Below are 13,777 nucleotides of genomic sequence, written 5' to 3' on the forward strand. Positions count from 1 at the left end.
GTCCGCACCTTCTCCCTCTCTTCAGCACAGGTGAGTGTCTGTATCCGAACTGTCCTATGAGCAGGGTTCAGTGAAAACAAAGAAACAAACAAACGCAGGCCGGCCGCGGAAACGCTCCACTCTTACCGGCACTGCATGATCTGGTCAGCTTCTCAGGCTGCCCACTTTCGGCTCAGTCCTCCGTAATCACTGAATCAAAATCTCAAATCCCCCGGTGCCAGGAATCCCGCGGAACTCCTTTCCCCAGTCAGGGGCTGTGTCTGTCCCAAGAGACTCGGCTGTCTGCCACGCGGTCTCCCTCCGACCCTCTGGGCTCAGAGGTCTGGCAAAAAACTTAGTGTCTTTTTAAAAAATATTTTTATTGATTTCACAGTGGAAGAGAGAGGGAAGGACAGAAACATCAATGATAAGAGCGAATCATTGATCAGTTGCTTCCTGCACATCCCACACTGGGGATTGAGCCCGCAACCCGGGCATGTGCCTTGACTGGGAATCGAACCGAGACCTCCTGGTTCATGGGTCGATGCTCAACCACTGAGCCATGCTTGCCGGGCAGTATCTTTTTTATATGTGTAAATCAATAGTGATGTTTATGCTCTAATTCCTAATATTGGTAATTTGTGTTTCTTGTTTTTTCCTTCTAAATCTGGCTAGAGATTTGTCATTAAAAAAAAAATTATTTTTATTGATTTCAGAGAGGAAGGTGGGGGGGGGGGAGAGACAGGGAGGGAGAGAGGGACAGGGAGAGGGAGAGGGAGAGAGAGAAACATCAATGATGAGAATCATTGCTTGGCTGCCTCCTGCACACACCCTACTGGGGATCGAGCCTGCAACCCAGACATGTGCCCATGCCAGAATCGAACCGAGGACTCTTCAGTCTGCAGGCCAATGCTCTATCCACTGAGCCAAACCAGCTAGGGTGGGTCTTTTTTTATACCATATACCTTTTTGGAGAGTTTGTTCTACATCTGTGAAATATGCTGTAGGTTTTTAATGGGGATTGCATCAAATCTATAGATTGCTTTGGGTAATATGGACATTTTAATGATGTTGATTCTGCCTATCCATGAACACGGTATATTCTTCCATATGTTTATGTCTTCCTCTATCTCTTTTTTCAGCATCCTGTAGTTTTCTGTGTACAGGTATTTTACCTCCTTAGTTAAGTTTATTCCTAGGTACCTGAATTTTTTTGGTGCAGTAGTAAATGGGATTGTTTTTTTAGTTTCTCTTTCTGTGGGTTCATTATTGGTGTATAAAAATTCCATAGGTTTCTGGGTGTTAATTTTGTATCCTGCTACGTTGCCAAATTCATTTATTAAATCTAATTGTTTTTTGATGGAGTCTTTAGGGTTTTCTATGTACAATATGTCATTTTCCAATAATGAATATTTTACTTCTTTTTCAATTTGGATGCCTTTTATTTCTTCTTCTTGTCTGATCACTGTGGCTAGCACTTTCAATACTATGTCGAACAGGAGTGGTTAAAATGGGCATTCCTTTCTTGTTCCTGTTCTTAGGGGAAATGGTTTTAGTATTTGTCCATTGAGTATAATGTTTCATCTAGTCCTACTCCTGAATATTTTCAGGTCCACTTTCAGTTTGCATAACATTTGTTAAAACATATCTAAGTGAAATTTGCATATTGATACACAGCAGTTATCCTATCTTTGTTTATGGAGAAGATTGTGATAATCATGAAATTCAAAACTTTTCATGTAGAGCAAAACAAATTCCAGTTTATCTTTCTTTGAAGTACTCTTAGTCTAAGTGCTATTTTTTTTTTACTTTTATCATAGTCTTTAAAAACAAAATCTTCATTTTTGAGATTATTACAGATGTCCCCTCTCCCCATGGTCCCCCTTCACTCGATTCCTGCCCCGCCCCAGGCCTTCATCACCCTATCGTCTATGCCCTTAGATAACGCATATCTATATATAAAAAAGCCAAGAGACTAGAATGCTGGAACAACTGCTTGATTTGAAGCGCACTGTGGCCCTGATCAGTCCCCCCACCCGATCGGGGGCGGGGCTGGTCTGCCAACCTCCTGCGGCCCCTCCCACTGGCCGACCAGGCCCCGATCAGCCCCAATCAGGGCTGGCCGGCCGGACCCCACCCGTGCACAATTTCGTGCGCTGGGCCTCTAGTATGAGTATAAGATCTTTGCTTAATCTCCTCCCACACACCCCCTCACACCTTCCTTCTGAGATTCATCAGTCTGTTCCATGTTTCCATGCCTCTGATTCTATTTTATTCAGTTTAGTTTGTTTATTGGCTTTCTTATTACAGTGGGGCCTTGACTTACGAGTTTAATTCGTTCTGTGATGGAGCTCGTAACTCAAATTACTCGTATGTCCAATAACTGTGATGTTCGCTGTGCCAACTAGCAGTGGGGTATCTGAAGCTGGCTTGTACGTAACCCGAATTTTAGCTTGCAACTCAAAGCAAAAAATTGGCCGAGAGACGGCTCGTATCTCGAAAAAACTCATTAGTCGGGACACTCGTAAGTCAAGGCCCCACTGTAGTTTATTTCGATTTTTAGATTCAATTATTGATATGCATTTATTGCCATTTTATTATTTTTTGTCTTTTAATCTTTATTATTGAAAGTATTACATAGGTCCTTCTTTTCCTCCCACTAACCTCTTCTGGTCGGCTTCCATATTCCCTCATACCCCCAGGCTCTCACCACCCCATTGTCTGTCCACGGGTTATGCATATATACACACCAGTTCATTGATTGATCGCATATTTTTTAATCCTCCTCTTCTTTTTCTTTCTCTGCATTTTGGCTGCTTCCCTGAGTTTGTTTCTAGGTAGAGCTGTTATGTCTCCTAGAATTGGTAGAGTCGTCTTGTGTAGTAGGTGTCCTGTAGGGCCAGTGGCTCAACCTCCCCGGTCACCTGATCTGGGCACTCTAGGTGTGCCCCTTTGTGGCCTGTGTGCACAGTCTTGTACTTGAGCCTTGATTGCTGCTGGCATCACTGGGAGGAATTGACTTCTAGGCCAGTTGGCTGTGAGGACCAGCTGTGTCTACAATGGAAGAGTTGCTATGTAGGTGACACCCCTATGCAGCAGGACTTGCTTAAGTGGTGCTCACTGAGACTGCCCCTTGAGTGTGTTGCTGTGGATGTGTAGAGGTGTAATATGCTATGGTCTGAAGCTCTCCACTGGGTGCACTGGCTCTGGGGCCTCTGGGGAGGTGCAAAGTCAGCCACTGCCTGGGGCCACCTGGCATGAACTACAGTGAGATATACAGATGACTGCTACTTGTATTGGGCTAGGAAGTGCCCAGGTGAGGCCACCCTGTAGAAGCAAGGCAGACGGGTGCTAGTGTAGGGTCTTGGGCCTTTTATTGATAGGTTTGATGCCAGCTGCTGCTTGTTTGAGAGATTTTAGGAAATCTGAAGCCTGGGCCAGGACAGGCCATTCATATGAAAAAGCCAGGGGTGGGTTCTCAGGGAATCACCAGGGTGGAACAAACAATATGGGCCATGCTTATAGAAACTCACATATGGCTGCCAGTCAGCTCTGTGATAGGGGAGGTCCCAGCACAGGAACAATGACCCCAGCCAGCATCCCTGTCTGGGACAAAGCTGCCCATGAGTTTCTGCCCAATGCCAGACAGTCCAGTTCCTCCCTGTATGTCCCTGGATTCCCCTAAACCTGCTGCCTGGCGCTGGAGCTCAGAGGAAGCAGGACCTTATAAGTTTGTGGAACATCTGGGACTTCAGCAGCTTCCATGTCACTCAGCCACAATCCTTGCTGGTTTTTACAGCGTGAAGTTACAGGGACTTCTTTTCCAAGCTCTGGAACCCTGGGCTGGGAGTCTCGTGTGGGGCTGCGACCCCCTGCTTCTCAGGGGAGGTATTGGAGATATCCCTCCCGATTAAAAAAATGTCACACATGGGTGTCGGACCAGCCCATTTTGTGCCTCTGCCCTTCCTACTAGTCTCAGTGTGCTTTCTTCTTTATTTCTGTGGTGGTAGAACTTCCTTTCAGCCAGCTTTCAGTCAGTTCTGAATGATGGTGGGTTCTGTATTTTGTTGTAATTTTGATGTGGTTGTAGGAAGCAACAAGCACTGGTGTTTACCTACACCTCCATCTTGGTTCTCTCATCACAGTCTGTTCCTGATAATACATTTATGTATGAAATAACCAGAAACTTGGTTCAGACATTATAGGAAAACATCTCTTTAGTTTTTTTAAACTGATGTTGAAATAGTATTGAATAAAAATAGTGTGATTAATCTTACTTTTGCTATTCTAGGTTATATATGAACAGGAAGGTGTCTATATTCACTCATCTAGTGGAAAGAGCAATGACCAAGACAGCTTGATTTCAGGAATATTACGTGTTTTGGAGAAGGTATGTTTCCAGTAAATGATTTTATTTAATAATTAATTGTTCATGGTAGTGGCTAATCTTTGGGGCATTATCAGCAAGTTTGGATTCCATGTGTAAGATAAAGTTATGTAATCAAACAATAGTTGTAAATTTAACATTAAATGATATTAGAAATAAAATACTTCAGAAAGTCAGTAAAATGGCATGGAATACTTAAAAACTTATTATGTAGAAGTTGCAGTAATACATTTCTTATAATAAAATGTGAGCAGAGTTTTAAAATCTACATTATATTGGTTGTCCGATAGTAGTTTATATATGATATTGCATATTTAAAGTGCTAATATTTAAGAGGTTAAAATTTTATTTTGGGTTCATGGAATTAAAAATAATGTAAGAATGTAATAATGACTAAGAATGTAAGATATTGCGGAATAGTAAATGTAGTTCATAATTTTCTTCTCTAGGATGCTGAAGTTATAGTGGATTGGAGACCATTGGATGATGCTTTAGATTCTTCGAGTATTCTCTATGCTGGAAAGGTATTTAAGAAAAAAATAAATGGCTCAGGAAAGTTAGGCCATTTAAGAAAAAATAACAGCTTTATTGAGATATAATTCATACACCATAAAACTCACTCTTTTAAAGTGTAAAATTCAGTGGTTTTAGTAAATTTACAGTTTTGTGCAATCATTGCCAATATTTAATTTTAGAACATTTCATCACTCCCGAAAAAGAAACAACCTTTTATTGGTCACTCTTTAATTCCCTCTTCTTCCAGTCCCCGGCAACCACTAATCTACTTTGTCTCTGAATTTGCCTGTTGTGGACATTTCCATATAATGTGTGGTCTTTTGTGACTGGCTTCTTTCGCTTAGCATAATGTTTCAAGGTTTATGCATAATATAGTATCTATTGATATTTTCTCCCCCCCCCCCCCCCCCGAATAATACTGCATTTATGGATATACCACATTTTGTTTTTTCATTATTTGATGGACATTTTTTTTTAACTTTTAGACTAATATAAATAATGCTGCTATGAACATTTATGTACAAGTTTTTGTGTGAGCATATATTTTCTCTTGAAAACCTAAGCGTAGAATCATTGGGTTTATATGATAATTTGTCTTTAGCATTTGTATCATGTGTTGACTTCTCACTATGGTAGGTAGAGATTTAGCTCTGTCTTACCTCTATTTCACCTTCACCTTGAAACTCTGGCCCAGCTGTCCACATTTCTTCTCAAAGTATTTAATCATATACATGATCTTCTAATTTCATCTTCATAAAGACATTTCTTCCAGAGTCTCACATGCTTCATTTTGTACTGGTTGCCCTCTGGGTTTTCTGTGCAGCAGTTATCCTGGGGATTCTTTTAGCCTCTTTCCCATATTTTATTCCCTCCCCCCTTTTAAAAAAATCCTATGCTGTTATCTACCTATTTTGGTTTACTGCCTTGTTTTGGGTTTACTCCTAAGTTCCAGTGCTTCCTGAGGGGAAAAAAAGGTGCATGGGAACAAAAAAAATTTTTTTTTATTCTTATTCTGGATTGGATAGCTTGGCTGGCATAGAAATTTTCCCACATGTTTTTGAAAGTTATCCCAGGTTTGTCTAGTTTTCTTTATTGATGTTTGGTTGAATGCATTCTAATCCCTTATCCTTTGTATGTATTTTTCCTCTTTAGAATCTTTTTTAGGATGTCCTGGTAATGAGCCTTTGTAGTCGTTTTTATTCTTTGTGCTGAGTACTTCTTGGGCCTATTTAATATGGAAACTTGTGTCTTTTATTTCTTAGGAAATATTTTTGAGTTATTTCCTCTCTATTTTTCCTTTTCTTTCCTTAGGAAAAACTCTTTAGACCTTCTGGACTGGTCCTGTAATTATTTTTAGTACTTTCTTTCCTATTTTCTAATTCTTTGTGTATATATGTATACTATATTCTGGCAAATTTCTTCAATTTTATCTTTTAGTTATTGCCATTTTCATTTTTGTTACATTTTTAAAAAATATTTTTAAAAATATGTTTTTATTGATTTCAGAGAGGAAGGGAGGGGAAGAGAGATAGAAACATCAGTGATGAGAGAGAATCATTGAATGGCACCTCCTGCGCGTCCTCTACTGGCGATCAAGCCCACAACCCAGGCATATGCCCTCAACAGAAATTGAACTGTGACATCCTGGTTCATAGGTTGATGCTCAACTACTGAGCCACACAGGCCATGCTATTATAGTTTTAATTTCCCCCTCTGGGAAGTAAGCTAAAGGGGGCCTTGGAAACAGGTTCAGGGGTTAGCTTAGGACAAGTTTCCACTGCCCATTGCTCCTCTGGTTGTAAATCTTGTGGCGTCCCTTGGAGTTTAGGAGATGCCTTCCTGTGGTGGAGGAAGAGGGGCAAGGAAATGGTGGGGGCTACTCCCCAGAGGAAAAGCTGAATCCTTTTCTTGCTGCCAGGAATCTTAGGGGAGATCTTGGGGGGATCTTGTTTTTAGCAGAATATTCATCAGTTTTCTAGATGTGCTCCTTCAGGGTCATAGTCTTCACTAATTGGTCAGTGTCAGGGCAGGGGTCATTAGTCATTGCAACTAATCCTGGTGTTGCCCACTTGGTTTTGCTACTTTTCTGGGACTGGAGCTGAAATACGACTGGGGCTTAGATGTTATTTCTAGGGAGGTGACCTTCTGTATCTGCTAAAAATTGCTCTTCCAGGTTGTTCAGCTATCTGTCTCAGTTTCCCTGTTCCAGTTATCCTGGCTCACTGGCTTGCCTTACCCTGTTTTTAAACCCAGCATCCTGTTCTTAGTGGATGTAATATCCTTCCTTATTTCTAAGGATAGTTTTTTTTAGATGCTTTCATTTCTGTATATAGTCTACTTCCTCTAATTGACTTTTTTTCTTGTTTCATTTGGACTTTGTCTTCTGTATAGACATTTGCCTGAAGTTTGGTGATCTTTGTAGTGCTCATATTTAACAGCACACACAGAAAAGTGACTATACTCTCTCTAGGTTTGAGTAGGTTTGGTAATAGTTGGGACTCAGGATGATCTGGCTACTCTGCTTATGTGAGAATCCTTGGTGTTGAAATTTAGGTCTTTCTCTTGGGTTACTCATTCTTCAGAGAACAGTCTGCAGATTCCCGGCTGGAAAGGGTAAGCCTGGATTCCAGTGTTATGGGAACTGAGAGGAAGAGAGCTAGGAACCTTGCCAACTCATTGTAGAGATGGACTTTTAGGTAATTCTCCTGTTTTTAGTGTATTATCCCTTTGCTGACTGCGCTTGGTTTCTCCTAATCTAGAGATAAACTGTTAGCTTTTTTAATGAGTAAACCTCTAGCCTCTGGACTTTTGTTAGTAGTCCTTTTTTTAATTTGACCTTTATACTGATTTCCAAAAGTACTTGATGTACCTGTTCCAAGCCTTTGTGTGAGGTGGGGTTCTGTAGATGCTTCTTAGCTTTCCCCACTAGAGATGGTAGAGTTGGTAATGATGGTGGTAAGGACTGCATCCCCCCCTCCCCCCCCCACACACACACACTGCTTTTATTATTTTATTTATTTCTCGTTTTTGTTGTTAATACTATCCCAAGGATATTTTTCCATTAATATTTAGATATTTAGAAATAGTGGAAGGGATGGGGAAAGACAGTGAGAGAGAAACATCGAAGTGAGAGAGACACATCCATTGGTTGCCTCCCTCATGTGCCCAGACCAGGGCCATGAATGGAGCCTGAAACCAAGGTGTGTGCCATTGCCTGGAATCAAACTGAGACCCTTCAGTCTGAGTGCCTATGCTCTATCCACTGAGCCAAACTGGCTAGGGCAGGGCTGCATTTTTTAAATTGGGCAACCATGGGTGGGGGTTCCCTAGGAAGGACCTGAAAGAAGAAACACTCCACTTTATAATTTCATTCATTCAGTCACTCCCCAATTTTCAGTCTGTATCTATTCTTATTACTTAACTAGAGTCCCGGTGCATGAAAATTCATGCACTGGAGGGGGAGTCCCTCAGCCCGGCCTGCCCCCTCTCACAGTCTGGGAGCCCTCAGAGGTGGGAGGCGACCTGGCGATCGGGGGAAGGCGACGCCCCATCACACCTCTGCTCCTGCCACTGCCGGCAGTGCAAGCCTCGGCTGGCCCTGGTTACCTGAGCCTCGGGCGGCCCTGGGGGGCTGGGCAGCCGCCATCCAAGGCTTGCCTGTGCCTCGGGCTGGCCCTGGGCGGCTGGGCAGCTGCCATCTGAGCCTTGCCTGCCCCGTGGGCCAGCTCTGGGTGTCTGGGGGGCTGAGGGGTCTGGGGGACTCTGGAGGCGCCATGTGCCTGCCACCCTGGTGGGCTGAGGGGACTGGGTGCTGCCATCTTTGAGGGCGTGGCACTTGATTAGCATATTTCCTCCTTATTGGCGGTGGGTGCCGCCATCTTTGCGGCAGCGTGAGGGTCAATTAGCATATTCCCTCTTTATTAGATAGGATTGGCAACCCTAACTGCAAGGCATCTGGGTAAGCTTATCTTCCCCTCCCCTTTCCTTCCGTTTCTTTTTCTTTTTTTTTTCTAATTGTAAGAGAACATTTATTTAGAAAGTTATAAAGATAGAAGAGGTGAGCTAGTTGGGCTGTGTAGGCTCAGGAAACAAGCAATAGAAGCAAAAGAAGGGCCCTTGGAGCTTAGGAGAGGGAAAGGCAAAGGTGTAACATGACTGGGGGGGAAGGGAAGGGGGATGGGAAAGGTGCGGGTGTACTCCCGATGGTAAAGCTTGGGCAAGGGAGAAAATGACAGGAAATAGTGTCCCTGTTTTCTCACCAGTGATGCCTGCCATAATGTATAAATTTAATTTATGTAGATGCTGAGATGACATTATTGATTGAAATGAAATTCTACTTCTAGTCTCTAAATATTTTATATGTTATAATCATTTTAGGATTCCAGTTCAGTTGTAGAATGGACTCAGGCCCCAAAAGAAAGAGCTCATCGAGGACCAGAACATGTGAACAGTTACGAAGCAGAGTGGGACATGGTTAATACAGTTTCATTTAAAAAGAAGCCACATACCAATGGAGGTATGAATTAAATCGTTGAAATCTTAAACTGATTTGCTGCAATATTATTATTTTTTAAAAAATATATATTTTATTGATTTTTTACAGAGAGGAAGGGAGAGAATCATTGATGAGAGAGAAACACTGATCAGCTGCCTCCTGCACCCCCCCCCCCCCCCCCCCGCTGCAGGTGTGCCCACACAAGGTACATGCCCTTGACTGGAATCGAACCTGGGACCCTTTAGTCCGCAGGTCGATGCTCTATCCACAGAGCCAAACCGGTCAGGGTTGCTGCAATATTATTTAAACAAAAGTGCAAAGAAAGTTCTTTATGTTCCTCAGAGAAGAAGGATGCTTTGGTGCTTTGATACAGTAGTAACTCTTACATTTTAGTTATATTCCCTTTTCATCACTTTTTTGCTTTGTTTGGTGTTGTTGGTTGTGACTTCATAAAAAAGGCTTTAAAAAATCCTTTTTCTGTTTTGTAGTTATTAATGGCAAAAAATAGAAACATGTTAGAAAATTGCTGTGGTTGTCTCTCATGCATATTTTTCTTAATCTAGTAGAATTTTTAAAAAAGAAAGTTATTTCATCCCAAAGCACCAGGGGGAGATGGAGTATACTGCTAACCATCCTATTCTAATTTCAGTGTTTACTGGGAATTTAACAGCTCATTGCAGTCTCCCCTTTATACATGTTCAGTGATTATTCTGTTTTATATATATATTTAAATCTGTGTTTGCCATATGTAATTATCTAAATGTAGATAACAAAAAAGAGCCAAGCTAACAGCCTGATAGAACACATATATTATTCTAAATATGGTATAGTGTATCTGTGATATGGCCAGGTTATTTGTGATTGATCGCTTTTAAAAATATTAAACACTTGTATATGTTTTTTTCCTATTGATTCCTCTATGTTTTATAACTAAAAGTATATTTTATCTCTTAATGATTTTGGTTTGAATGTAGGAATTTATCCATGTGTATCAAAATTTATTAGAATATCTCTTGCTACATTTATATAGCATTGTTACTAAGTAAAATTGATTTTCATATATGGCCTGGGGAATTATTCTCATATACTAGAGGCCTGATGCATGAAATTCATGCAAGAGTAGGCCTGCCTTCTCCCAGCTGCTGGCACTGGCTTCCCTCTGGCACCCAGGACCCAGGCTTCCCTGGCAGCCCTGGCTTTATTGAAGGACATCTGGTCTAATTAGCATATTACGCTTTTATTATTATAAATAGTAGTTAGATTTTGAACTGTATCATTTCTTGGAAACTGGCAATTAAGATAAATATTAATTCACAAGATATTGACAATCAGTTTATGCATGTGTGTTCCTCTTCTATTTATTTATTTATTTACTTACTTACTTATTTACTTACTAACTAACTAACTTATTGGAATTCTCTTTCTATCGAAAGAGAACCAGAGCAATGCAAAGTGTTAAGGAAAAGTAAAACCACAGGATTTTAGTATATTTGGCAGGTGAGGGATTTTTAACTTCTCTAGACTAGATCTTTAGGATTGGTTATGTGAATTGCTATTTTTTTGTTCGTTGTTGCCTAATACTGTTAAATCCTTGAAAATGAAAAAGTCAGACTGCAGGAATGAGCAAAATTAGTTTTCAGAATTCCATAGAAGAAAGAAGCATTATGTGGATGAGAAAAGTATAATCTGACAATAAAGATATTTTTATTTTATTTATTTGTTTTTTTAGAGAGAGAGGAAACGGGGAGAGAGAAACATGATGTGAGACAGAAACATCGATCAGTTGCCTCCCCTACTTGCCCCGACCTGGGATTGAACCCACAACCTAGGTATGTGCCAGGACTGGGAATTGAATCCACAACCTTTTGGTGTAAAACAGGACGACGCTCCAACCAATTGAGCCACTGGCCAGGGCTAAAGATCTTTTTTAGAATAATGGTTTTCAACTTTGCACATTGAAATTATTTGGGAAGATTAGGCTTTTAAAAAAATACTAATGCCTGGCTTTCATTCAGCAAATTAAATCATACTCTGGAGATAGAGACTGGACATCTATACTTTTCAAAATCTCCTAGTGCAGTGGTCGGCAAACTGCGGCTCGCGAGCCACATGCGGCTCTTTGGCCCCGTGAGTGTGGCTGTTCAACAAAATACCACGTGTGGGCGCACACATACAGTGCGATTGAAATTTTGTGGCCCATGCGCAGAAGTCGGTATTTTGGCGCCTTCAGAGTCCCCCAGACCCACAATTCAAAATTGTGCCATTATGAAACTACATATATATTTACATTTTTAATCCTCAGCCAAGGATATTTTTTACATTGATCTTTTAGAGAGAGTGAAAGAGAGGAGGGGGGGGAGAGAGAGAGAGAGAGACAGAGAGACAGAGAAGAAGAGAGAGAGAGAGAGAGAGAAACATTGATATGAGAGACACATCAATTGGTTGCCTCCTGCACGTGCCCTGACTGGGGCCGGGTTTTGAACCTGCAGCGGAGGTACATGCCTTGACTAGGAATTGAATCCGAGACCCTTCCATCTGAGGGCCAGTGCTCTAACCACTGAGCAACTGGTCAGGGTTATTTTTATATTTTTAAAAAGCATTTTTTTCAAATATTTTTACCCTTGTTGGTGATTCACAAAGGAAACTTGGGACAAACCTTTAAAAAATTGACTATTGAAGATTTACTTAACTTTATATTTCTTAAGAGTTTCTACTGCTAAATATTGCTTTTATGTACTAGATAAATATTTTGAAAATATATATTCCCTGAACAACAGACTGACATGATGTTCTACAAACCCATCTAAAATGTCATATCCTTGATGTAATTTTATTTAAGACATGGATACTTACTGAGCTCTTTGTTTTACTCTTCTGCGTTATGGCCAGTTTTCTCATGTCAGTGTTTTGGGGATGTTTTTATACATATTTGGTAACATAGTAAGTTCATCAGTACCAATTAGTTTTATTACCTTTCTGTAAGGAAAACGAAGGAAATTTTGAGCTAACTCTTGGGTTCTGTTTCTTTGTAACCATCTGTTTCTGGTTAGTTATTGATGATAGATTAAATTGTTGACTTGTCTTAGTTATTCATTTATCAACACATCTTTGAGTACCTATTACGTGGTAGTCACTCTTCTAGGAGCTGGGGATATAGCTGTGACAAAATAAAATTCCTGTTCATGAAGCTATATTCTAGTAAAAGGGACTTCTAGAATTGACTTGTAATGTTTATCTCATCATTTGTCAGCATTTTTTAAAAAATATTTTTCTTGTCATTTTTTCATTGATATTTTTTTCTAATATATTTTATTGATTTTTTACAGAGAAGGGAGAGGGATAGAAAGTTAGAAACATTGATGAGAGAGATTGATCAGCTGCCTCCTGCACGCCCCCTACTGGGGATGTGCCCGCAACCAAGGTACATGCCCTTGACCGGAATCGAACCCGGGACCCCTCAGTCCGCAGGCCGACGCTCTATGCACTGAACCAAACCGGTTCGGCTGTCAGCATTTTAACTGAGGAAATGTGTGAGGCATATTCTGTTTTACTTAATATGTAATGTGTGTCTCTTCCTTTAATGAAAAAATCTGTAAAATTTTTAGTTTTGGATATGCACAAACTCCTGATGATTCATATAACCTGCATATATTATTTAATGTTCTCCACATGATTTTCTTACATTAATTTGGGTTCAGTACTTTTTTGTGTAACTTAAGGATTTCATTTAAATAATTGTTTATATCTAGTTTTCCATTGCTCTTTTGCTGTGAAAATATTTTTGTTCTTTGCAGATAATATAGTAATAGGTAGTCTAAGTGTATATTCACACTTAAATGATTCATGAAGATATTGGAATTGTACTAGTAGTATTGTTCTCACTTTGATATTAGCTTGTAGTAATGTTATAAGCTCTATAATATAAATTCCAGTAAAACATGTTATATAGCAGCCAAGTGGGCACATGTCACTTAATCTAGTGCCAGCCTTAGATATGAGTTCACCATTCCAGCTGGTGTGTTACTTAAGCCTTTTTGTGCTTCCTTTGAAATGATACTTGCTAAAGTGTCCATGAACTAGGAATGGTGCCTGCATTCCTTGAAGGTAGCAATTTCTGTAAGCTGTAGATTTCTTTGTGTCAGTGTAGGAGGTCTTTTTGGAGTTGATGGAGTTATAGTGTTCCTGACTGTATAAGAAGGGTGATTGATATACATGCAGGTCAACACCAAAGAAGAGCTTGAATAACAGTATGACACTTCTTAGGAAACAACATTAGGTACAATGTTTTTTAAAATTTTAGGAACATGACATGCTTATGTCTGAGTTAAAATGTTAAAATAAAATGATTTGAAATCATAACTAGATTAGAAACTAATTTTGTACATTAATGAGAAGAAACA

General features: G+C 40.3%; 1 protein-coding gene across 2 annotated transcripts in view; it reads left to right on the forward strand.

Annotated features, from left to right (window-relative positions):
* TBC1D15 (TBC1 domain family, member 15) overlaps positions 1 to 13,777 on the forward strand; it is a 75,847-nt gene that overhangs the window by 24,073 nt on the left and 37,997 nt on the right. For both annotated transcript variants that reach the window (XM_005884122.2, XM_005884123.2), the window contains exons 2-4: positions 4,271 to 4,369; positions 4,816 to 4,890; positions 9,260 to 9,398. In XM_005884122.2, the coding sequence (XP_005884184.1) occupies positions 4,271 to 4,369; positions 4,816 to 4,890; positions 9,260 to 9,398 (313 nt within the window). The remainder of the gene's footprint in view (positions 1 to 4,270; positions 4,370 to 4,815; positions 4,891 to 9,259; positions 9,399 to 13,777) is intronic.

This window comes from Myotis brandtii, unplaced genomic scaffold, assembly GCF_000412655.1.
Source record: "Myotis brandtii unplaced genomic scaffold, ASM41265v1 scaffold82, whole genome shotgun sequence".
NCBI classification, from domain to species: domain Eukaryota; kingdom Metazoa; phylum Chordata; class Mammalia; order Chiroptera; family Vespertilionidae; genus Myotis; species Myotis brandtii.